This window comes from Enoplosus armatus, chromosome 14 (genome assembly GCF_043641665.1).
Source record: "Enoplosus armatus isolate fEnoArm2 chromosome 14, fEnoArm2.hap1, whole genome shotgun sequence".
NCBI classification, from domain to species: Eukaryota; Metazoa; Chordata; class Actinopteri; order Centrarchiformes; family Enoplosidae; genus Enoplosus; species Enoplosus armatus.
Genome location: NC_092193.1, coordinates 9598137 through 9623143, shown reverse-complemented (window position 1 = coordinate 9623143; position 25007 = coordinate 9598137). Strand labels below are relative to the sequence as shown.

The 25007-nt window shown below is 37.9% G+C and overlaps 2 protein-coding genes across 2 annotated transcripts in view; one reads left to right on the top strand and one right to left on the bottom strand.

The window, feature by feature from the left end:
- The first annotated feature begins 232 nt into the window (after nt 1-232).
- myl13 (myosin, light chain 13) lies at nt 233-4263 on the top strand. Its single transcript, XM_070919601.1, has 6 exons — nt 233-380; nt 1934-1961; nt 2372-2521; nt 2694-2867; nt 2971-3082; nt 3167-4263. The coding sequence occupies exons 1-5, from the start codon at nt 273-275 to the stop codon at nt 3075-3077; spliced, it is 567 nt and encodes a 188-aa protein (XP_070775702.1). The 5' UTR covers nt 233-272; the 3' UTR covers nt 3078-3082; nt 3167-4263.
- Nucleotides 4264-10071: 5808 nt separating this feature from the next.
- The window catches only part of LOC139296076 (corticotropin-releasing factor receptor 2), a 30550-nt gene continuing 15614 nt past the window's right edge, over nt 10072-25007 (bottom strand). Inside the window, exons 3-12 of the mRNA XM_070918362.1 lie at nt 21740-21825; nt 21038-21144; nt 20129-20246; nt 19843-19996; nt 15255-15315; nt 15096-15168; nt 14463-14548; nt 12255-12390; nt 11665-11706; nt 10072-10212 (exon numbers count right to left, since the gene is read on the bottom strand). Of these exons, the coding sequence (XP_070774463.1) occupies nt 10072-10212; nt 11665-11706; nt 12255-12390; nt 14463-14548; nt 15096-15168; nt 15255-15315; nt 19843-19996; nt 20129-20246; nt 21038-21144; nt 21740-21825 (1004 nt within the window). The remainder of the gene's footprint in view (nt 10213-11664; nt 11707-12254; nt 12391-14462; nt 14549-15095; nt 15169-15254; nt 15316-19842; nt 19997-20128; nt 20247-21037; nt 21145-21739; nt 21826-25007) is intronic.

Below are 25007 nucleotides of genomic sequence, written 5' to 3'. Positions count from 1 at the left end.
GATTTCAGCTAATATAGTTTTGCATCATCCATATCCTGATGATGTACACGCACACACAACAGCCTTTGTCTTAAATAGAAGCACAAAGGCATATCCTTTTATAGTCCTCCCCCTATTGTTGGCAGTGTGGTTTGGCATGGAAGGGGGGTGGAGATGACAACTGTGGACAGTGGATAAAGGGACCTAACCTCTAATGGGCCACCTCCACCCACAGTGTGCTGGATCCCTCTGGTGTGTCAGTCCTTCCCTTTGACTCCTGAGAGCTTCCTGCAATGGCCCCCAAGAAGAAGGAAGAGCCGAAACCTGCTGCAGCAGCGCCCCCCAAACCCCCAGAGCCTGAGCGCCCTAAGACCCCGGAGTTTGACCCCACATCAGTGACGGTAAATAAAAACAAAAACAGCAATGTCAAGCAATGTAAATCGGCTGTAGATCGAGACAGTGTTATAATCTTTTAAATGACCAATGATTACTCACACTGGCATAGTAGCATTTCTGTTTATCTCACAATTAGATCATTACTAATAGGGAAATTTCATAGAAATGTTCAATGGTTACTAGTTAGAGACCCCATGTGACGTAAACGTGGCAGTGCAAGCAAAACAAGACTGTACACCCATTTGAATGGGTTATGGTTATGCTGGCAATTTGTAAAACATTCATAGTTATTTCATCTCTATAAAACATTCATAACAAATTGTGTTATACAGACAGAGAAGCTGTGCCTTCTTGTTAGGTTCAGAGGCAAACTAGCTGATACCAGACATCATGGAAAGATCTTCTGCTGACTTGGCCCCTTCTCAATGGATAAATGTTTTCCTGGTTGAGCGAGCCGCCATGTTACAATGGAGCGCGGTTAAAGCCACAAAATATGATTTTCATTATGTCTGTGCACAGCAGACCACCCGCACCAGTTCTCTGAGGGCAAAAGGGGTGGAAAAACCGGGAGGAAGAAAAATATAGATAATTATATCCATTGCCATCCATCTTTAAACATGCTCAGATAAGTGTTTGGATAATATTTTTACAAAGCCTCATGGAGGGGGCTGGGGTTTGTAGATATCCAGACATCAGACGGAAACTGTGGCCACTATCTGACGGGAGTCCAAAATATACATGTAGAGTATAAACAGTCAACATTTGTCATGGATATTCAGAACAATTTTTTTTATTTTTAGACTTAGAGTAACACATTAAACAGGAGTGCAATGTGATTGTAAAACTGAGTACCCCTACAGACAGTAGTTGGTTTAACATTGATCTCTTTCTCTGGTATAGAGCACCAAACTACTGTATTGTACAACTGATTTGACCCTACAACCCTACATCCCTTTGATATGTACTTCAGAAAAAAACTTGTGTTGGTCTTTTAAAGCCCCTTTCGTACTGTGAAGTATTCATAAAAAATGAGGGAAAAAAGAGTTCCCCACAGGGTCCCCATTAAAGTTTTGAACTGCCTTCATGTTTCACTCAGCGAGTGGTTGATGAATTAGCAACACATGTTTTCAATGAGTGCATCTCAATGAATGTAAATCTGAATAAAACTGTGCAGAACGTCTTTGTTTCTTAATCTTTCTGTTTGGCCGCGTTGAGATTGTACCCCGGTGGTGTTTATAGTTACCAAAGATTGTTTGCCACATATTGCATCTAAAAATAAACTCAAATGAAGCTGGCAGCAGCAGGCAGTATACATACTGCAAGAGGGAGGTGTTAGACCCAAGGTCACTGATAAAACAATGCACTATGATTGGAACAGATGCAGACTGTAACTAGATCTGCTAGAATGTCATAACAAAGGTGGGGTCAAGGTCAGGGGTCACGCTTATTCCTCTGTAATTTCCTCTGCTGTCAATCCCATTCACTTGACTTGTGAACTGTACTAATCCCTGAATGATCAGCAGCTTCTGACCGCCTTGTGTGCTTTGTATCTTTGCAGCTGGAATTCACCCCCGAGCAAATTGAGGGTAAGGTTGAGGTGGTTGTCACAGTTTGTGTTGCATGGACTGCTATTTATTGAGGGAATCAATGGTTTGTGTGATCATGCTCTCCATTAGTGTGTGAGAAACGTTCAACAACACCGGATGATACAGTGGTTGAGGTTGAGGTTGAGGTTGATCTGTTATTTTAGAATGAACACATACATCTAAATCGATCCCTTTTGAGAGGAGATGAAAGCAACATGGTAGAGTGGACTCTTTTTTTTTGGCTTTGTCTTTAGCAAAGGACCCTTTTATCCGAGGGGTGTCATTATATATATATATATATATATATATATCATTACTTTGCTGCGTCTTCAAGGCCTGTCCTCAAAGATTCTGCTCTCTCGGATCATCAGAAATCAAAAGGAATCACCTGTTTTTCTTTTTGTTCACAGACTTCAAAGATGCTTTCCAGCTGTTTGACAGGACACCAGCCAACGAGATGAAAATCACTTATGCCCAGTGTGGTGACCTGATCAGGGCTTTGGGACAGAATCCTACCAATGTGGAGATCATGCATGTCCTTGGAAAGCCCAAGCCTGAAGGTGGGTTGTATGCACATTATGCAGAGTGATTCCCCTGTTGTCAGACTGGTGTTAATGCTCAGCCTCTGTCGAATACAGAGAAAGGATCAAATAAAGTTTGGTCATGACAGAAACCGGTCCAGCTTTTTTTGTTTTTCTTCGGTAAAATCAGCACTTTCATTATTTTCCACAGACATGCAGACCAAGATGCTTGACTTTGACCAGTTTCTGCCCATACACCAACACATTTGCAAGGCCAAGGACCGTGGAACATATGAGGACTTTGTGGAGGGTCTGAGGGTATTTGACAAGGAGGGGAATGGCACCGTCATGGGAGCCGAGCTCAGGCACGTCCTGGCAACACTGGGTGAGTTGAACAGTCTTACCGCAAACTGATTTTATAAAGCCGTCATTATAAGGAAAACATACTGAGCTGACAGTTCTCCTGGTTTCTTCCTTATGGACCACAGGTGAGAAGATGAGGGAGGACGAGGTGGAGCAGCTAATGCAAAACCAAGAGGATGCTAATGGATGCATAAATTATGAAGCTTTTGTAAAGCACATTATGGCATCTTAAAAACGGTACGTCATTGTCATTCTGATGCCACATCACTCTGCAATATGAATCAATATGAGTGAGTAATGAGTTTGTTTCTTCCTCACTAGAAAACCAAGACCCTGAATTCTTGACCGCAGGAGATCTTCATGTTTCTGTAAATCCCATCTTGTATATTTCTCATTTCCATGCATCTCGGATGCATCTATAACTCATCAATATTTCACCTTGTTTTTCTAGAACTGATGCTGTGCAAACATTGCACATTACCCCCTGCTCATATTGTAGATCATGGTAAATAAATAAATTCATTTTGATGGTGTTCTCTTTTTCAAACCGATGCTCCTTATCTGTGGTTTATTGACAAGAGACAGTTTACAATGTTAGATAAGACAGAATTATACACACTTTATGTTACTTGAATTCAGGCACACTGTCAGTACTGAGCTCAACAGAAAAACATCTTTTCAATCGTGGACTTCAGTGCTGACAGTGTGCTGAAACTAAGAGATTTTCTTTTGCATGATTTAATTTTCTTACGCACCTGATCACCAGGTGTACAATAGACAACACTTTATGTCTCTAGAAAAAGAAATAGGCAAAATAAAGTGTAAATTAAAGATCAAATTAAAGGGGAAAACAAGGAAAGTAAGAAAGCGATCAGACAGAAATGATTGTTGTTGATTTTTTGCTGATTCTTTTAGACATTTTTACAGACGTGAACTGGAGTTTAAAAAAAAAGATATACATATATATATATATATATATAAAGTATACAATTATAAATGTATATCATCTGAAAAATGATTGGTGCATTAAAACAATATATGCATATACAGATTGAATAAATGGATCCATCACATGAAGCAAATTTGTAGTAGTAATTCCTCCTTTTAGCCAGCAGAGAGAGCTGTTGCCCAGATAATTTCTTCTTCCTCACTCTAATTACACTGGTTTAGTGAACACTGTGGGGGGAAAAACATGTCATTTGCTGAATGAATGAAGAATCCTTAAAGCTTGATTCACGTTTGATTCATTCAATACAGATTCAAAGCTCCAGTCCTGTTTTAAACACACAAATGAGATCATGATAAATCTCTGAGATTCACCTGTCACATTTCATCCATCCTGCTGGTGCCACGAAATTGAATGTCATTGTAAATTAAAATTTCCATTTGATCCAACCAGTGGCACAGTTTCATTCACATTGCCGATATATAGCGCTTCAAATGAACTCTAATAATCAGTGTAATTAACAAAATATAAAACAGCATTCACTGTCTTCAGGCCATTGAATAACCCTTTTCTCTCTCTCTTTCTTTTAAACCCACATTAAAGTGAAATAAAACAACCTACTCACATAATTTATTATGATTCATTTTGTGCTGTTACACTGCTGCTTGAACTTTTTGGTGTTTACAGAAGTCTGGTGTTTCATGCTAGCTTACTTATCAGCTCACTGTGGTTTGCTAACTGCTATGTTGTTAAAAGAGCTGCTTTGCATCATGAAATGTCACTTTCTTTGCTATAGGCTGGGCTGGCAGCTACTAACAACACCAACAAATATCAGTGTATTCATGCTGACTACAACTCAGTGTTTTGCTGGAGGCTAAAGACAGTTAGCCCCTTATGTTTTCACCATTTATTTCCCTTCAAGTAGCTTTAAGTTGAAAAAATGCTTTTATTCCACTAACAGTAGGATCATATCAGCTTGTTTCAATTCTTCATTGAAGCTACATATATACAGTATATGTATATAGTGTTAAAACATAGTTTAAACCCATGTTTTTTTAAGCTTCACTATTCCTTCAAATTGAAATAATCAGAATCAGAAATACTTTATTGATCCCCGGGGGGAAATTACATGATTAGATGTCTTGTCTCCCCAAAGTTCAGAAGTGAGTGTAAGAGTGTAACGTTGGCAGTTTACACTATAATTAAAATGTTTTGTGGGTTTGAATGATGTTTGGCTTCACAGCATGAACTTATAATGACTAGCCCACCGACTAACTCATTTGGAAACAAATCCACTCGAACTATTTTAATTTGTAACATTAATATGACCTTCACGTTCACCACAAATAGCTTTTTCAAGCATCTCTCCTCCTCTGGTCTGCTCACCTTCATCACACAATCTTTGTCAGTCAACTCTCCTCTTCCAGCCTGAGCGTTAGGTTATATATTTAGCCATTATTTGTGCACAGCCAATTTTCCACTGGACCTCCAGGATGGCACCAGCTTATGGTGGGGATATTTTTCGACTCAACTGCTCAGCCAGAGTAATTCAGTGAACCAGCTGTATCATATTGGAATCATTTCCTTAATGTGATTCCTCGTGAAGCGCAATGCTGTTTAAAGTGCACCTTAATCGTACTCAACCTCATCTCCCAAAAGCCCATATAGGGGAAATAAAATTCTGAAATAAAATGTTCTCATTTGACATTCTTTGGTTTAATTTGATTGATATATTCAGCAGCCACTGTGCAGTTTATTAGCCAGAGGTTTGAGCCACAGTATATTTGTATTCCTCTGAATACAAGAAATATAATTCCAACATTTGAACAAATAAATATAAAAAATCCTAATAATTAGAACATAGAAGAGACTTTCCTTTTAGCGTCTGGTTGGAAGTTTCTAGGGTGGAGACGGGAATGGAGGCAATTGGAGGTACTTCTAAGATCCTTTCTAAGATTCTCTTGTCACACTTGACAAAGCTCCTCAAAAGGAACAGAAGACATTATACAGCTGTTTTCACAGGCTGAGCAGCACTCCCAATGACAAATAAACTGACATTTATGTGTAAAATTGACAGGGTTGCCACTCAGGATCTGTAAGAGATCATCCTTTCTAATTAAAAGCAATAACTCATTAAGAGATTAGAAACATACATAATCTTATCTTATCTTGGTTGTGTTTTTTTGTTTTCAGATTGATGCATAATGTAATGAGAAACACCTCATCATGCATTATAAATGACAAAACATTAAGACTGTAGTGGCAGCCTCGGGCTGTCATGCCAGTCATTTATTTCTAGCTGAGGTAATGACTGGTGAAATGCAGTTTAATATAGACACAAAGGAGCTCGGGGCAAACAATCCACAATGAAGTGCGGATGTGCTGCCCGCCTCTGGCATTGGTACACTCCAGAACGTCACATCCCCTGTCCGCCTTTCATACTGTTGTCAACCATCAAAAGCATTAATTGTCACAACAAGCCTCAGCTAATTGTTTGGGGATGTATAACTCATTGAGTCCTGAGGGTTCTGGGTACAGGCAGTACTGGAGCACTTCACTCCAGCCCAGCCTGAATTGTATGAAACTGTATCTGCATTCATATTACATAACCTAGCAGGCGCTCCCTCGGGGTATCTTCACTTCCATCACTGAAAACTCTATTTACAAGTTAGACAATTACGACCGTGCCAGTGAAGCTGCAGCAGTCTACTCTATCATAAGAATGATTATTTGTGTGAGTCATTACAAGACTGCTGCATCTATTTCATGCAGTGCTTGGCGAGAGGGGGATACATAGCAAATGAATCAACTAAACAGATCCCATTAATGCAATCTGTAGCTAATATTATATTGCCCAGTGTAACTGAATAGACATGATGCATCATGTCAACACAGATCACTGTTGTTTACGAGCTCCCTCGAAAATATGAGACCTTTAAGATGAAAAGCCAAAGAGCAAAAATAAGAGTATCATTTTAATTCAAATCAATATTTTTCCTTTCACATGTGCATGTACAAATGTTTATCAGTAAGACAATGATACATCATTTACATAGACATTAGCTTAAAAATGCATTTCCTTTTGTTTGTAAGGCAACATGTGTGGTTCAACAAATACTTTTTCCCTAAAATCAGTAACGTATTCATGTACAGTAAAGTTAACAAGTCTGACATCACACCGCGTTGAATACATTTCATCATGTACAATAAATGGTGTACAAAATAAGGTCAACAAGATTTGGTCTACAAAGTGCAGTGGCAACAATAGAAATATGTAGACAATAAAATTCTGGATGCTGGTAAACATGGTTTGTCTCTTTGGTGAGTTTGAATAAATGATTTGTTTTCTTATTTTTGTATGAAAATATTTCACAACTATTAGATGATGTCCTTTTTATGTTCATGTATGTTCATGAGGTCATGGAGAGGTGTGCAGCGTTTCAACTGCACAAGTTGTGATGCTGGAAACAGAAAGTCAGGTAAAACAATAACATATTTACATCAAAATCACTTTGATGTTCAACATTTGATACAATCTCGGAACCAATCGACTATTGTCTAACAACCATTTAGCCTCTGGGGGCAATGTTTCTGGGCTTATGGTGTAGCCAGCGGATATCTGGATAATGGATAACGGAAATCTGGGCCGAGACTTCCTCTCCCATGCGCCAGTCATTGTTTACAGCAATCTTAAAACGGCTAATAAAAAGCTAATCTCTAGGGTTCCAAGATTGATAAAAAAAAAAGTTCAATCCGATTTCGGCCAATGCGTTTGCTTCTTTTGCTCTCCACATGGACTGTTTATCTTCATGCAACCAAAGCCCGCTCAAACGTGATTGGTCATTACCACTCGAACTACAGACGGAAACCAGAACACTTCCGATAACAAAATCTTGACCCTTGCCTACAGATTCTGCATTCATATGCAGACATCTGTTTATAGAGATTACATGTGATGTAACGGCTAATGTTAGTCCAGTTAAGCAGCACATCAACAAAAAACAAAAATGTCTTCTGTAATGTAAGAAAAAATTACAAAATAAATAAATACAAATACAAATATAAAATGTACATTTTTACAACGAGGATGAAATATTTCATGTTCTATACAACACGCTCCAACAAATTTGATCACAAAAATCCTGTATTTTTTCTCCACAGTAGATCCAGTGGATTTTAATCCTGATAAAAGTATCAAAACATTTCAGAAATATCAATCAACAAACAAATAAATACAAACCAAACTAAAACAAAATAAGAGTATTTATTCAAAAGTCTTTGACATTTTGAAAAATGTGCGGATTTGCTTTCGTACTGAGAGTTAGAAGAATGACTGCAGCCTGTTAGCTTACCTTAGCATGAAGACTGGAAACATAGGGAAACAGCTAACCTCTGCCATAAGGTCTTCATGGTTGTTATGTGGTGCAGGACTATTTCTTGGCTGGGAGCAGTGACTTCCTTGTTGTCTCTATGGGGTCGCCAGGCAGCCAACAGATACCCCTTTGGACAGAACTAAGCTAGCTGTTTTCAGTCTGAAAGCTAAGCTAAGCTAACCGTCTGCTGGCTGTTAGATTCATATTTAATGGACAAATTTGAGAATGGTCTCAATCTTCTCTTCAAACTCTGCAACAAAAAACAAATCAGCGTATTTCCCAAAATGTCAAACTATTCCTTTAAACATTCTCAAACGTACCACATGACAGGCAGAAATACTTCTCTGATGTTATGCAGTGGAAGTCACACAAAGGAGCATCATCATTTAGCAACATAATTCAGATTTTTTGATTCTTCCAAATCCTTTTCAAAACTAATATTTCCTCTCCCTTCTTCATCCTTTTGCAGAAAACATAAGTATTTCTTGCAGTTTGACATACAGATAGATGGCTGTTCCCATTATTGTGTGAGCAGCCTGAGCAGATGTAAGGATTGGCATTACAAGTGTTTAGGGACGCAATTGGTGCTCACTTCATCAAGCTTCTCTTCTCTTGAACCAGCAGCTTAGTTGTGACACTGATTACTACAAAGCCACAAGGATTTCATTAAGCTAAAAGAATTTAATCTGCTTCCACTGTGCCTGCATGATAAATCCATGCATGGCTCTTAACATACATTACACAAATTACTTAGAATCACTTTCCAAACTCAGTAAGTAATATATATATATAATCTCAGCTTTACTCGTTTGGAAGAGAGCTTTAATTTGGGACCGCTCCTCCATCAGCCTCAGGGAGAACACATATCACATTAAATTGCTCTTTATGGTCACACCCTCCTTCTCTGAGGAGAAAAAAAGCTAAATCCGACAAAGGGGTAGCAAAAACTAGTGGTGGAAACAGAGAGGAAGCTTAGCTGGGGAACACGTATTTTAACTATGTTTACAACAGTACAGTACAAGACAAAAAAAAATCATTGTAAAAAGGAGCACAGATTTAAAGGAGTAGACTGTGACTGCTCTGAGGGCACATTATAAAGCTCCATTAGCATGGCTTGTTTGTATAAAATCATTAGCTCATATTGACAAAAACGTGTCACCACTGGTTGTGAGGTGAATACCAATTGTTCACTTCACACTATATCATTTTTAATCCCTTTTCACAAGAGAGAGCAGTGCCTCTTTTGAATCTCATGCCTTTTACACTGAATAGTTTTTGATATTTAATTCAGGTGAACCCTCTTTCTCCCCAAAGCCTCTTTCCTAGCTGTCAAAAGCAGCTGTTGATGCCAAAGAGCAGTTAACTCAAAGAGCATCTTTTGCGTTTTGATATCCATCGTATTAAAAAGAAATGGCTTTTTTGGAAACGTTTTGAGTGCATCTTGGTCAATGTGTCTAATAAAAATGATTCCTTGTCGCCTTCCCACTAAATAACAATAATGGAGCAGATGTCTACAAGAGTCTAAGTATCCTACTCCACTAATAACCACTAAGCAGTGAGATGACAGCAATAAGAACACTGTAAGATCAGAAGATAAGACTTCTTGTGATGTGACAGTTTGATGAAGATGCCATTTTTATGTCTTTTAAATACTCTAATGTCAAGGGGGAGATAAATCCTCCAAGAGTCTTATGTGTCCAGTAATAGGTCATGTGCTGTCAAAGTGTACTTTTAGATGCTATTACTTGTTCTCACCAGACAACAGAAGTGGCTCTTCAGTCCCACTCGACACATCGTGGCCTTGTTTGAGGAATCAGTCTGTTCTAGAAATCACTTCGTTGTTTGCACTGGACAAAAACATAAAGTCTGCTCCATAGATGTTGTAGTGGAGATTACGTGCTCCCTGGTCACACAGCTGTGGTCTGTTTGATGCTGTGGAAGCTGATCCTGGTTGGAGACGTAGGGATGGACATGGCTCGTGCCACTCGCACTCGGAGGGCATGGTTGTCCTGCCAGCGGTGCCACCGCTTCCTCACCGCAGAACGTACCTAAAAAGTTGAGGATTAATATAATATTTCCCTTGTCTTTTTTTTTTGAAAGGACTAGTTCGACATTTTGAGAATAAAGAAAAGATCATTACCACTCTTAGATCTGTTTATTAAATATGAAGCTACAGCCAGAAGACTGTTAAGCCCCTTTCAGACATACAGCCATTTGCATCAATCTGAAGGCATTTTAACATGTTGGTCTGAATAAGCACCACCAGCCATCACTTTAACAGCTAAAAGAAGCCAGTTACGTATTCCACGTCTGAAAAATGTTTTAGCTTAGCTTAGCATAACAACTGGAAGAACATCTAAAGCTCACACATTAGTTGTTAGTTATTCTGTTTTTTAATCGATTAAACAAACATGTCAATTGGTGAGCTTTAAAGGTGCTGGTAGGTGGATTTCTTTAAACATTTGGATTTAGCCAGACTAGCTATTCCCTCTAGAGTTAAATGAGAAGATAGATACTGTTTGAGTGATATCGATCTTCTCGTCTAACTTTTGGCAAGAGAGCATATAAGCATATTTCCCAAAATGTCAAACTGGCCTGTTAGTGTTGAATTCAGACAGAATACCAAAATCCTATTTTATTATTAAAAGAACAATGTGTGGGTTGAAATTCTTACAGAATATCTTAAGGTTCATGGAAATAATAATAAGTTATTATTATGTATTCACTGTAAATATTTGACTAGGAAAATTGATAGAAATGTGGAGAAAATGTAGGCATTTAAAGGCATGCTCCCCTCCAAAAAAAAGCATTTTACCCCTTTTTATCATCAAATCAACAGAGGACAAGAGTATAATTTACTGCAAACAAGAAAACTCTCTACATCTACTGCATGAGGGCAGTGAGTACAAAATGTCCACAAAATCTCAATGTCCAAAATTGAAATCAATCCCTTAATGCCAATCACTTTTGCAAATGCCAATTTTGAACTTGTATTAAAAAACTGTACAAGAGCTGTGAAATTCTTCACAACTCCTCATCGAATTAACCGCCTCTTCATCCCCGAGCTTTAATTCGAGGGAGAGCAGAAAGAGGATCCTTCATTTTTCACAGTTACTGACAAATATGTCATTCTCGTAATGGCATTAAGGTCTTTCAAACAGCTGGAATTCCAGCAATTTGCTTTTATCTTAATAAAATGACAGAGCTCAATTAAAGTTTATTTTTAATCATATTTAAGGACCATCATCAAAATGCTACAATTTCCCTACTCGAACAGAACATCTTTTAGCAGTTTATTTTTTTCTTTATGAAAGCTACCTGTTCCTACCCCTGCATGAACTCAGCAACAATTGTGACTAGGAGGGAAGTTAGAAAAAACATTACTAAACTAATCATGGAAATACATGTGGGGCTTTATTAAGATCATAAATCAACAAACACAATAACGATTTAATGAAATTCATAAATACTGACAGTCTTTTGCAACTCCAGTGACTCACCTCTCCATTTAGAAAGCAGTAAAACACTGACACAAAGAACCCCTGCAGAATAAGACACATTGCTATTAGAAGAGGTAAACGCAGCTGTATTGTGTACTGGCACCTTAATTAGACATCAGAGAATTCAGATGGCGCAGTCATGAGAAGAAAACGCAAAATAAATTAAGGGTTCAATTTTGGGAGCAAATTTTGTCATGTCAAATATAATTCTCGGCTGGAAGAAGCCATGCCTGAAATCCCTTTTTCCTCCCACTCAGTCTTACATCTAAGCACATCAGATAGAAAGATACAAAAAAAAAAAACAGAGCAGAAATCATGCCCACGTGGCCCTGTTAATCCTAACGGCTGAGAGCGCTGAACATGAGGCAGGAGGGCTGTATTGTGCATAAGCAGAGCCAGGATGCTACTTCAAATCATCTTCCCACAAGAAGGCTCATAACCCGAAAAGTCATCCTGTAAGAAGTGACACGGCTCTGCGATAAAACGCATTAAGAAATCAGTATGGTTCACATTGTTCCCTTTGTATACAGTGTGAGTGGGTTTTCTGAGCATTGCCCAGTGTCACATTGTGTCATTATCCTTATTCTCACCTGAAAAGACTGTAAAAAGGAGTTGAAATAGATGAAAACAATTTGTGAGATGTCGTCCTCCCCCGGATTCACAAAGAAGAGCATGTAGGTGATGCCCAGCAGAGGTAGCAAGACCAGTGTTGCTTTCACGGCTTTTCTGTGAAGACAGGGATGGAAAATCAGCAGCCTCATTTATAAAATTACTATTATAAGAACTTGGATTTCATTCAAGTTGATTTTTGGAAAATGTATGATTCTGTGTCAGTGGCAGCCTGGGCAGAAACACACACACACACACACACACACACACCAACGCTTTGCTTCTCGAAATATCAACACATTATTAGAGCAGAAGCCTAGTTTGCAAGATGGGTACAGAACCACATTCCCTTAAGGGTTTATATGATGTAACTAATGGCTTTATAAGAGGTTAATAATAATGCTTTATCAAATGTACGGCATTAACAAGAACAAAGTTTGGGTTGCCAGGTTGCAAAAAATTCATTTTGATTAGTTTTTTTAATCATTTTTAGTTGGTAATAATGCATTTCTGAATTTTCATAATGCATTAATATACAGCAGACTCGTGTTTTTGCAAACAAATCATCAGGTCTGAAGTAAAAACGTAAATAGGTTATTAAACGGTTTTTGCAGTTATGCATAAAGCTTGCAGGTGTAAATGTTAATTAGTTGTAATAAATTAATTTTGGTTTGGAGGTTCTGCACGTCTTTTCCACAGGGTAAGTAGTTGAACTGCCCATTGGACTTCTGATGAACTAAAGAGCTAGCTAAAAGAATGTGGGAACCCAAAATGTTTAAAATGAAGTGGGCGATTTACTTATAAGGAATTCTATTTTATAAAACATGTGTTTCATGTTTTAAAAATGTTTTATGCACAAAATCTTGACATGCTGTGCCAAACAAGCACTTTAAATATAACAGAAAATCCCTTGTCTTTCCTTGACCCCACTGTTCATATCATTCATGCATTTCTGGTAAAACTGGCAGCATTTTGTGCTCTACTTTAGGTCAACAATTTATGTCTGACACTCCTGTCCTCCACTCACTTCAGCCTGCATGGCTCATGTCAGCATATCTGTCACACGACAACCGTAAATCCAACTCCAGCCTGAAAAGCCTGAATAAAAGTTGTCTGAGCTGTGACACTGTCAACACCATGTACTCTCTAAATAATCCCAGAAGGAGAAAAAACACTTAAAGTAAAAGGTGAGAAAACACTCACAATTTAGCGGTCAGATGCACAACATAAATCAAGACTGCACACAGCTCACCTCCCTCAAGCAAACACCAAAGCTCTGCCTTTACTCACTCATCAAGTCTTGTCAGACACATGAGAGGTTTTCCACCTCCAACATGGTGGGACTAAATGAAATGGCCTCTTGCATGAAATACTGTGACTACCTTGTGCTCACTCAGGTCAATTTGCTTGTCTAGACTTCATTTTAATGAAAATATGACAGGCACACATATATCATTTTTGTCTATATGTCTATAAATTGAAAACCTGATGTCTGCCATAGTTTCTTCTGGAGATTACTGAAACATAAGAAATGAAATGTCACCTTAGATTTGCAAGGAAACTGCCATGCAACCTAATTCGAGCATGTGCCATATAATATAGGAAGTGTTGTAGGAAACTATTTCCATTCTCCGACCAAAGAAAGATGATTTACTGCTTAAAGTATCAATATGTTTGAGTGGAACACATTAAAGAAATAGGTTTTTAGGGTGTTAATATGATTTATTGATTCTGATTTACCAACAATAATTGCAGTTACAGGCAACACTTATCCTGAAAGAGGCATAGCAAAAGCTGTAAGAACAATAATTAATCTCTACTATATATGTATCTACCTTTTCTCCGAGCATCTGTGAGCTAGATCCCCAAAAACCTTTCTGAGAGGATATTTGCAGATCAACCTCACAGATTTGTATGAAATGAAGTCAGAATTTAAATGTTGACACTAATTGTGAAGGTTTAGTCTGCTTTCTAAATTGGCTACTTTGATGCTAAAAATGCATTTCTTCACAGCCCTATAACATCGCAGATAAATATCATTTTTATATTGTACACAACCATTAAACCATCCACAAACTGAGTGCAGTGACCTCTAAGGTGCCCTTCCATTGGAGAAAACACAATGAAGTGCACTAATGTATGCCCTTAAAATACACGAGTCTGCCACTGCATCCACACTATCAACTCACCTGTACTGTATTGTTTCAGATGTGGTCGAAGCTCTTAGTTTGGTCATAAGAATTCTTACTATGTTAAAAAGGAAAACAAAGTTTATCTAGAAAAAAAACAAAACAAAACACACAGAATAGTTAGTTTTACACTGAAACACACCAACTGCAATTTTCTGCTGTGAACAGACTCTGCTCATTAAATGCTGAGTAGGAGGAATAGAGGGCAACACAAGTCAAAGCCACCTCCTCTCTCAACAAGACAGTGTTAGCGGAGCACACAACTCAGGACTGGTCACCGCACTATTACATGCTGGTAACAGCTCGCACACAGCCATTAGCAGATACATTCCTGTGGATGTTATATAATTTATTATTTTCTGGATTCTTATGCGTGGAAATACCTTAACCCATCAGGAAGATTAATTCCACCTTTCCAACAAGCTAGATGCAGGATGGAAATGGGTTTCATTATAAAACCATTTTCATCTCAGGGCAGATATTTCCGTCAGTTTACATCTACAAGCAGGCTTTAGTAATAAATCTCATGCCAGTGTAAAATGCGCGTTATGTGAATGAATTGTTCAAACAAATAGTGTGAAAATAATGGCATATTGGATGAACAGTGCAATGACTTCCTGTGTTGTTGCTCACCAGGAGCACAAGAATAACTGGTCCCTGGTAAATGTAGTCCATATATTTTCCAGGTTCTTTACCAAACCAACATCTGTTGACAGGAGAAAAGAAACAATTAATACCATCGAATTAGACATTTAACATTATAGGGTTTTGGCAAGAAACTTACATACTTACTGTTCATTTTCATAATACAACTTTCCTATGGCCCAGGCTACTATTATAGGGCATGGAATACCTGGAAGAAATAAAAAGATAGTCAGAAATAACATAAAACATTTACAGAATAAGGGGCATAGGATATTGTTAGAAAAAGCTCAATAAAAATAACTAACTACAAACAGTTTTTCTTTTCGGTGGCGCTGGTAGGTCAGAAAAATGAAGGTGAAAATCACAGAATGTATTTCTTTTGTAGAACCATATAACTTTGTGCCGCTGGATAAAAATGTATAAAAATAACAAGACTACAAGCTCCAGGGCTACAGGGCTGTATCAGATATAGTAACAGCATTTAAGCCTAAATTGGCTTCACAGTCATACGATACATCGCTCAGCAGCAGCTGCCCTCATAGAGGTCCAGCGGAGAAATAATGGATATAATGTATGTACATATATCTGAAAATAAATGTTATAAATGAAACTCTGTCAAGGTAAATAATACACTTAGAATTACTCATAATAATATGAGAAAGATTTGTTTCCACATTTAGATATGTGGCAAAACAGATGGCATATGTGGCATGTTAAATTGTCCGTCCTTCACGTAGGCCTGCCGCAGCTCTCGCTACTGAACATGGACCACATTTCAACAGTGATCCGTCAAATCAGCATGAGGTGTCGAGTGAATGCATATCAAAAATAGGGGAGAGAGGATGGCCACGTACTTGGCTCCAGAGATTATGTTTTATCAAGTCTGCCTTTAAAAAAGTGAATCGTCAATGATAAAATTCAACCATTTGAACCTGAGAGTTCCCTTTTTTCAGTTATTTATTGAACTTTTTCACACTAGAACACTTGCAACTATTGTATTCATCTACAATCCTTTATTTGTTTTCATGTTAATGTGGTCTGCATTTCAGAGGTTATGATTATTTTGCAAACTGTTCGGAGACTGTGCCGTGTGTCTGCTTTCTGCTGCATGTTCAAGTAAATCCCTTTGGAATATCACCAAAGCACCCAGGACTGCAGTTCAAGGAAGGTCTGCTGCTTTTAACCCATAAGAACCCAGACCCATTTCCCCTCAAAGGAAAATTATGGGGAATACACCACAGACCAAGTGGACCACATTGAAGACATTTCTGATGGGGTTTTTTTATACTACCCCTTAATGTCAAAGATCTGCGATGGTACATATACGTTACATTGGGCGTTTATGGTAAATTTACTTGTTTTATTGTTTTACATTAATTTGTTCAAGAAATATGGTCAAAAGAGGTTGACTGTATACAGGACACACTATTAAAGCATTTAAATCGTTAAATGGGTTTTAACTTACCTTTAGTATCAAAATACAGGCTTTTTGAAATTAGTTGCTTCCTTCACTTGTGTTTACATGTCACACCACCATTTTGAAAAGGTCCCGACCAGTCACAGTCACATGACTGTGACATGACCACCACACCAGGATGTTTCGTATATGTCGCTTTGGGACTTAATGAGTTAAGATCAAGCACAAAGCTGTTAAGGAAGATTCTGGGGCCTTTGAAGCGTGTGTTACACTGGTGTCACCATGGGTTCTTATGGGTTAAACAAGCAGTTCATTCTTGACTTTCTCACTCTGCCAGCGAGCCGACAAGCTAAATGAGCAAAACATCTTCCAGCTAAATATCAATAGTGAGTGCACAAATCAGATGTGTTTTTGTAACTAGCTAGACAAAGTGGATCAGATGTAGGTAACGCTGAAAAGATCAGTGAAATGACCTTTAATGGATCTTAAAGAATACAGGTCTAAACCTATTTCGATCCCAGCTATCAAGGCCTCTGGTGGAAGACAGATTTAATCTGCCCCACTTCCATCATATCCTAATGAATTCTAATTAACAATCTCTCAAGACTTGTATCAGTGGCACAATGAGAAATCTCTTTACTGGCTTGTGGCTTCTACAATGCAGCTGTGATGAAAGAACAAAAGAATCTGTACAGATTATTCTTCATACTTATACCAATTTACCTGTATTCATAATATGTGTTGTCCATTCACTACAGCTACCTGTTTCTATTTTAGTATGACTCAAGGGCCGATATTTCATTTCACTGTTTTGGGAAGCGGGGGGGGGGGGGAGCAATTAACATAACATTTCTTAAGAGCAATTCCTGAAGGGGACACCAAAAGTGCTGCCAAAAGCACTGTTTTAACAGTTAATAATATATCAAATGTATGGAAAGGAAACCGTCATTACTACTGCAGTGTTTCCTGTGGAAAGTCTGTAACCTCAGCCAAACATGATTTGAGGGGGAAAGCCCCGACTGTAACGTTTCGATTTTCTTAAGCCAAGTAAGTAAGAAGTTATAACTTTATGGTTTTCAAAAAAACAACAGAGTGATGGGTCTGTTGGTCAATAAACCCTCTTGCAGTGCCCAGGATGTTATACCGACATCGTCTGCTTTTCTTTTTCTTGGGAATTATCTGAGATAATTATTTTACTAACTTGTAATATGAACTGACTGGATTTTGTAATGCAGACATGAGAGAGAGAGGGGGGCAGGAATCGGGCTTTGCTGGTAGAACAATAAACGTGTTGCATTGTATGTGTATTGTATGTATTGAGGAAGTGGATCAGATGATTGACTGCAAAATGTATTATATACTCTGTGGCTGCCTGCCAGCAAAACGTTACCAGTGTAAACACTGAACTATATATATACTGATATACTGGATAATTGACAGGTAAACAACTTAAGGGCTGTACCACTGCGTACTAGTGTGTGTGGGGTTTGGCAGATGGTAGGCAGTGGATCAAACCAATGTTATTTGTGTCAATAATTAGCACAAGTGCTTTCCATGCATATTATTATTATTCAAAATGATATAGTTATGTTTACAATGATATATTGAGGGGGACAACTCAATCTTTTTTCCAGGAAGGAGGGGTTCAGACCCCCCTGTTCCTCAGTAATATCCGCCTATGACAAGTCATAATTTCTTCTATTCTATATATTACATTTTAAACATTTACAGTATTCCTTTATCTGCGTCCAACCTTTTTAGCCTTCTAAAAATATATATTTTGTTGATGGAACGTGAATTTCCCTAACAAGCAAATTATACTTTCTTTACTCTTCTACATCACAAATAGATCATCAATGACAATACAATATTATTTTTCAAAATCTTGTCTTCACTGAAAATACAGGATATGTGGCTGCACAGATATATTGGATTAAAACAAAAACCAAGTTTAATCTACACCTAGTGCTTAGTGAATTTCAAGTGCTGATGAGGTGACCTTCCTCAAAGATAATCCTCAAAGTAATCGTATCATGATAAGAATCACTTTAGGTCATTAAAACTAGATTGATACGTGTGATATCTGCCTTTGGTTACTTCTATTTTAAAGCCAATAATCATGTCATCCATGTGTCACTACCAATCATATGTCATCTGCTCAGTTATCTATTTATTTTTCATTGTTGTGCTCATAAAGCTCTGCTGCATGACCTAGATGCAGTAAAGTTTGTGTTTGTTTTTACAAGAACATGCAATGTCCATTACATAAAAAGATTGTCAGACTGGCTCAGGGAAGCATACAAGCCTGTTTCCATGTTTTCTGCTTCAGGATGGAATATTCTGACACCATGCGTTTCCTAATAGCTTGAGTCAAGGTGAGCATAGATAATTTATGCGGTCATGACAGGACATTCGCTACATGTTCAAAACTCATTCTATCACTGGAAGTCAAGCACAAAAAAAGACATTTTGCACACTTCACTGCAGCTCTGTTCTCTTAAAAAAATCAAAGTCTTATCTTAAGTCTGAAGGACTAAAGGGTCTCCCTCCGCTTCACTCGCTGACCAGACTTCACTAAAGTGCTGTCATTCAAGCAAAAGCTCACTTTGAAATGGGGAACTTTTGAACAGGGGCCCAGCTGTTTTAAAAACTGGTTTTAATTTAAAACAGCTGAGAAACTCTTATCATTTTGGGCAGATTAATGTCTGACATCAGACATCAACACTAACACCAATATTTTCAATATATGTAAGCATCTACTGTGTCACAAATACTCATGTACGTTCACAGTTAATCCAAAACACTGATAATAATTCAAAATAATTATGTGATATGGCTGAAAGTCCCAGTACAGCCACTAAATGGACTTTAAGGTGAGAGTGTTTTGTCAACTACTGTTCCAAGGAAAATAAATTACAAACCAACATGGATGAGAAAAGTCCTTAAAGTGTTCAGTAAATATGGAAATTTGAACCATAAAAATGAGCATTTGCAGATAAAGATCACAAAGCTCTCGGACAGCTGCTAAATAGACCTTGAGGTTAAATGTTTTGTCGACTACTGTTTCTGATGAAACTCAATTCATAATCTTGGGTTCTAATATTTGCATTTTGAACCATAAGAAAAACTATTAGACTATAAGAAATCCTGTTTTTTATACATCTTCATGCATACTGAAGACTAAACACTTCAACTGCCATTTACTATTTTCATTCAAAATGACAAATAGAGTAAGTGTACCAAACTGTGAACACTACTGTACACAACCAAGAGCTGAGTAGCGTGTTGCTAATGCACTGTCAGCATGGACATACTCACACCAGCCGATGAAAAGGAAGACCCACTTTCTGAGCTTATCAGTTGAATAAGTCATCACAATGGCTGTGTGAAGGTAACATCCTTCAACAAACATCCAGAAAAAGTTTGTCACCACAAAATAGTTGTATATGGTTGTAATTAATCGACACCAAGGCTGAAAAAGAAAACACAAGACTCAAAGTTACTTGTGAATTGCAACAGAAATACTAATACTTTGTTTCTAGCTAAACTTGTTAAGACTTTCTAATGGCTTTATATATACAACACTGTGAATCAATGACGTTACCTCATTGCTCTCATGGATATTGTGGTCTATCAACTGAAGCAGAAACCACATAACATTCCTCAGTATGAAGGTGGTGATCAAGTTCCAGTGGATGATGTTTCGAAGACATCGTATGCTCCTACACCCACAAGTCGAATTAAAGAAATGTTTTATTATCATGTTTTCATAGAGGCAGTAACGCTTATTCAGAGAAAAGTGAGGTCTTAATAGTAGAATAAAGAAATTAGGGCAATATTGGTATACTGTTATACTGTCATGTTATTTATAGAGGCTCCAATAGTACAGGCAAACAGACTGTAAAACCATTATTTTATTTATTTTGCCTAATTTCATCCAATCATTTGGATCTTCATTTTTCAATGTACTTAAACTTACAAAAATAAAGATTTAAAGTGTGCTGAATTAGATATTAGCTGTTCCTGTTCCTGTATCACTGGATTACTTTACTCAAAAGGTTGTCATTTCCTATCCTGCCAAGAATAAACTTCTGTGGGGAAAACCCTAAGTAGTGGTAGATTGTTCCATGAAATCTAAAGAGATTTAATCTTGGAACAAAATATTGACTATTTTACTCTTTAACCTAAAGAAATCAATATTTGCCTCAGAAGCCCACGTCGATCAAAACACAGTGAACAACTCAGCAGAGGCTGTTAAGTATCTGCCCTGTTCTGTAGGTGTGTGTGTGTGTGTGTGTGTGTTTAAACCAGGACATGAAAAGAGGTATGACTGAAGAGAAGTGTTATGAAATACACATTTCTCCAGCTGAGCCGAGCAGCAGAGATCTCTTCATTTGACATAAGCGAGTTAATGATAAGCAGTCCGAGGATATTACATAAATTTCCCTGATTGTCTTCTATAGAGTCTCATGCATACAGGACACATTTAGATGGGTACTATTTCTGTACTTGCCTTAAGCACAAGAAGAGAATGAAGGCCACAACTAGAGCTCCCACAGAGATACAGTGGCCTAGGTAGTTGATGATCAGCGCAATTTTATAATGCATTGGATATTTTCTCTGCAAAGACAGCACTTAAATTAGTTCTCTAATGTAACTGCTGGACAATAGAACAAAGAGAAGAGGTTAGGAATACACAAATACATGAATAGAACCAGGATGTTATCTCTATATTTATCTATGCAGGCTTTATTGTTTTGTATTAACTTAAGTGAGAGAAAGCAAATGTCATTGACACACTTCAGATGTCAGGCTTAAAATTATCTGAGAAAATAGAGCAAGACCCAGAAATACACATAATCAGGAGACATGATGTGAGGTAATCAGGCCAAAACTCATTACATACAATACATCAGTCTTACAGTTTGGCCTCTGGCTTTGCTTATAGGGACATGGACAAGACTGTACTTGTGTATTTGATAAGTGGTCTGGAAACAAACGTTTAAATAATTTAAATGCACTACATAGATAAAGAAAATGCAGTTTAATCAGCGTTATGCAATCAAAACACCACATTTCATTTGCTATATCTGATTGGCCTTCCCCTTGTGCCATTAGTGTAATGATGAGAAGCTGTGATGAGCATTTATCTGAGACTGTTAACAGATGAAGAATGAAAGACATAGCATGATTGCTCCTGCGACGCCACACTAACCTTCTCCTCCAAAATGGGTTCACAATTGGAGTAATTGCTCTTCAACGCCCACGTCCCATTATCCATGCATTCCCTGTAAGCACTCCCTGCCAGAAAAGAGTTTGGAGCACGGTTGAGAAAACAATGAAATTGTAGCATTGCTGCAAACACTGATTACGTTTTCAAATACTTGTTGAACTCCAAGATTTGTTCATCTGTTCAAATCTCCCATCTGTATTCAACATCAGACGTGGCTCTGAGCTGAGTAAGTGCTGGTGCAGGCCGGTTGTTTGTTGTGTTGTTGTGGTTGTGTTTGCCAAGTAGGTAAGCTAAAACATCCTAACATCCTTGTAATTTCTCAGGAGCTCAGTTCAAACTTGAGCACTACTATCTGTCTGAGCCTTACACAGAACACCAAATTCAGCAATGCATTTTTTTTTTTTATTCATGGTGGGGAAATGCAAAGCCTCTTACTCTGTCAGTTTATTTGCATATCTGTTAAAACCCGCTTTCCATAATCAACTTTGAACTGAAATTCATTCATTTTGCAGTTCCTCGCTGCACATTCTGAGGGCTCTTTATCTCTTCAACACTGAAGAATGTATAAAGAGTTGGGGCGGAATCAGAGCAGCAATAAACGTGCAAAGGTTGTTTTCTTCTATTCTATTATGACCAGCCACTTCAAGTGATAATTTCAACCTCTCTGCTGCCAAGATACACATGATTTATTTAGGTGTCTCATTATTGTGCATGAAAACTCACAGCAGTTATGGTTTTGCTGCTGTCAGAAGCTACAACCGTCTGATTTATACTGTTTTTAAAACAGCATTAAAATAATAGATTCAGTACACCTTCTGTTATTATTTTATGATATTTTCACAGGTCAAGGCCTCCATTGTGTGTTCCATATTCCAAATAAATGCCTTACAGATGAACTTTATTTGACTGTATGATCAGTTTATTTCTAAATAATCAAACTATTCAGCATTATTTCATAGATATTTACTGATATGTTACTGTGAGTAGATATTTCCCTAAATATACAAACGGATGAATGAATAAATACATTTATCTCGATGTTCAGAAAGTTGCATAATGCTTATTTCTTCCCATTGGGGATTTGCAGTTTAGACAAATCTCACACAAGTGTAGACTGCAATGTTTATATTGACTCATCCTGACTCAAAGATTCTTGTAAACAACAAAACAATATGGCAGAAAGTGAGGAAACCATGCACCTCAGAAATGCCGACAGCGACTCTTGAAGCAGTGGCAGCAGCAGAGTAAGATCCTTTGCATTCGAATTAATGTTACGTAATGTTATGTGACATTTGTATTTGGAGAGCAGACAGCAGAAAACAGCTTGTGGCAGCTAGAAACACAGAAGCAGAAAAAAAAGATCCTTTAAAACTGGCTCATTATATGCTTTCATTTGACTTATGGCAACACATGCTGTATTGTGACTAGAAAATGCTCAGTGCTGTACATGAAGGGAAATCCCTAATCACAAATCCATTTGAGTAGGAGCTGTGGTAAATCAAAGCCGGTTAAATCACTATAGCACTTGAACGAGTGGAATGTCAATCCTCTGAGACGCAGTAGAACAGTCAATTACAAAACACTCTGAAACACACTGTGCTTGTTTGGTTGACTTTGCGAAAAAAGCTGCCTCAATACGTTCATTGATTAGTTGCCATGTAGCATTTACAGATTTCTTGTGCAGTCTAAGCAACCGTGTTATGACAGCTAATGTCTCATGCATGGTTGGAACATGAACTTAGGCAAATAAACTGGAGAATCAGGGCTGCTGTTTGTTGTTTGTCTCATCGGTGAGGACATCAAGTGATTTCCAGGAGGGACATTACTTATTTTGCATAATAGTGACAAATAACATTAGTTTGGAGCCATTATGATACCGCTCAAGGTGCACAGTGAGTGAACAGACACTGTTATGGAGTACAATACAACAGTCAGGGAGGTGTTGATTCAACTCCATGGTATAGCATGTTGAACGCCACATAAAGTTAGCTACAGTAGCTGTATGGGTAGTCGACTCATCTAATGGTAAGTTAGCAAGTTAACGATACGTTAGCAAACGTTATTGTGTGACAGTAATGAGTAGTAACAAGGTAGTAACAAGTTAACGTTACTTGCGACTATTTCATTAGAATGAAATGACAAAACGTGAATAAACGTAACGTGAATACAACTTTAATTCTGCCTCATTACGTCAGATAGATTTGAAATCATCTGCAATGGTGGTTGTTTAACAATGAATACAACAACTCCCATGATCCCATGCTACTTCTCAACGACATCAAAATACATATTTTGTTATGGTTTTGACTGAGAGACACCGAGCACCAGAGATTACAAGATTACACGTTTAAAAGAGAGTGGAAAATCAGCACCAATAATAATGCACCAGGGGATGTGAAACATATGCTGTGTAAACGTACATTTTGGTATTTCACTTCAGTGTGGTTGAAATAATCCAAAAATGTTCCACCTTCAGAAGTTGTTCCTTGTTAGTGGGAAATACTTCTCTGACGGTATCTGTTGAAACTCCGCTTCCTCATCCCAACACAATTACTAAAACTTAAAATAATCTGCGCAGACAAACAATCACAAGCACTTCGTGTCATTGTAATCAAGCTGAGAATCAGTGTGTCAGCATCAACAGGACATTGGAATCACTTCAAGTCATCAACAACTAAAATTACTCCAGTCAGGTAACTCAGCCAGTCACAGTGCAGATGTTTTCTGCCAATCCAATGTTTTAGTTTTTTAAACTACACATTTATTTTCTAACATGATGGAGAACACTATTCTCATCAAGCGACATATTACATCTGGGAAAAAAATCATGAAAACTAATAGCACTTTTACATTGTCTGGGTAATATTACAGTAGCAGCACAAGGTTCCAGATAAAGTTCTCAGCCTCTCCAGGCAAATATCACACTGTGTTTGTGAAACAAGCAGTGACAGTGCAGAAATAGAGGAAGGGGAGCAGGTTGTGAGTTCCTGTGAGCTATTCCACTGAGGCAGGACTAATTCAAGGCACTGGTGCAGGGAGAACACATTTCTGACAAACCATCTGTGCATTACGCATGATAAAGCTATTCTCTTCACATTTTTCTTTACAGTGCGTTATAGTCATACAGCTAAAATAGAAGTCGCTACATGTCTCAGTCTCTTGAGTTTGGGTAAGGGATAAAGCTGCCATGTGAAGGTGTTAACGACGCCGTAAGCAGCCCAACACGGACCACACTCTGGCGTAAAGATGC

Coding starts and splice junctions, on each gene's coding strand:
- myl13 (XM_070919601.1), top strand. CDS start 273: ATGGCCCCCAAGAAGAAGGAAGAGCCGAAACCTGCTGCAGCAGCGCCC. Junction 2,522..2,693: donor TGGAAAGCCCAAGCCTGAAG/GTGGGTTGTATG, acceptor TATTTTCCACAG/ACATGCAGACCAAGATGCTT. Junction 2,868..2,970: donor GCACGTCCTGGCAACACTGG/GTGAGTTGAACA, acceptor TATGGACCACAG/GTGAGAAGATGAGGGAGGAC.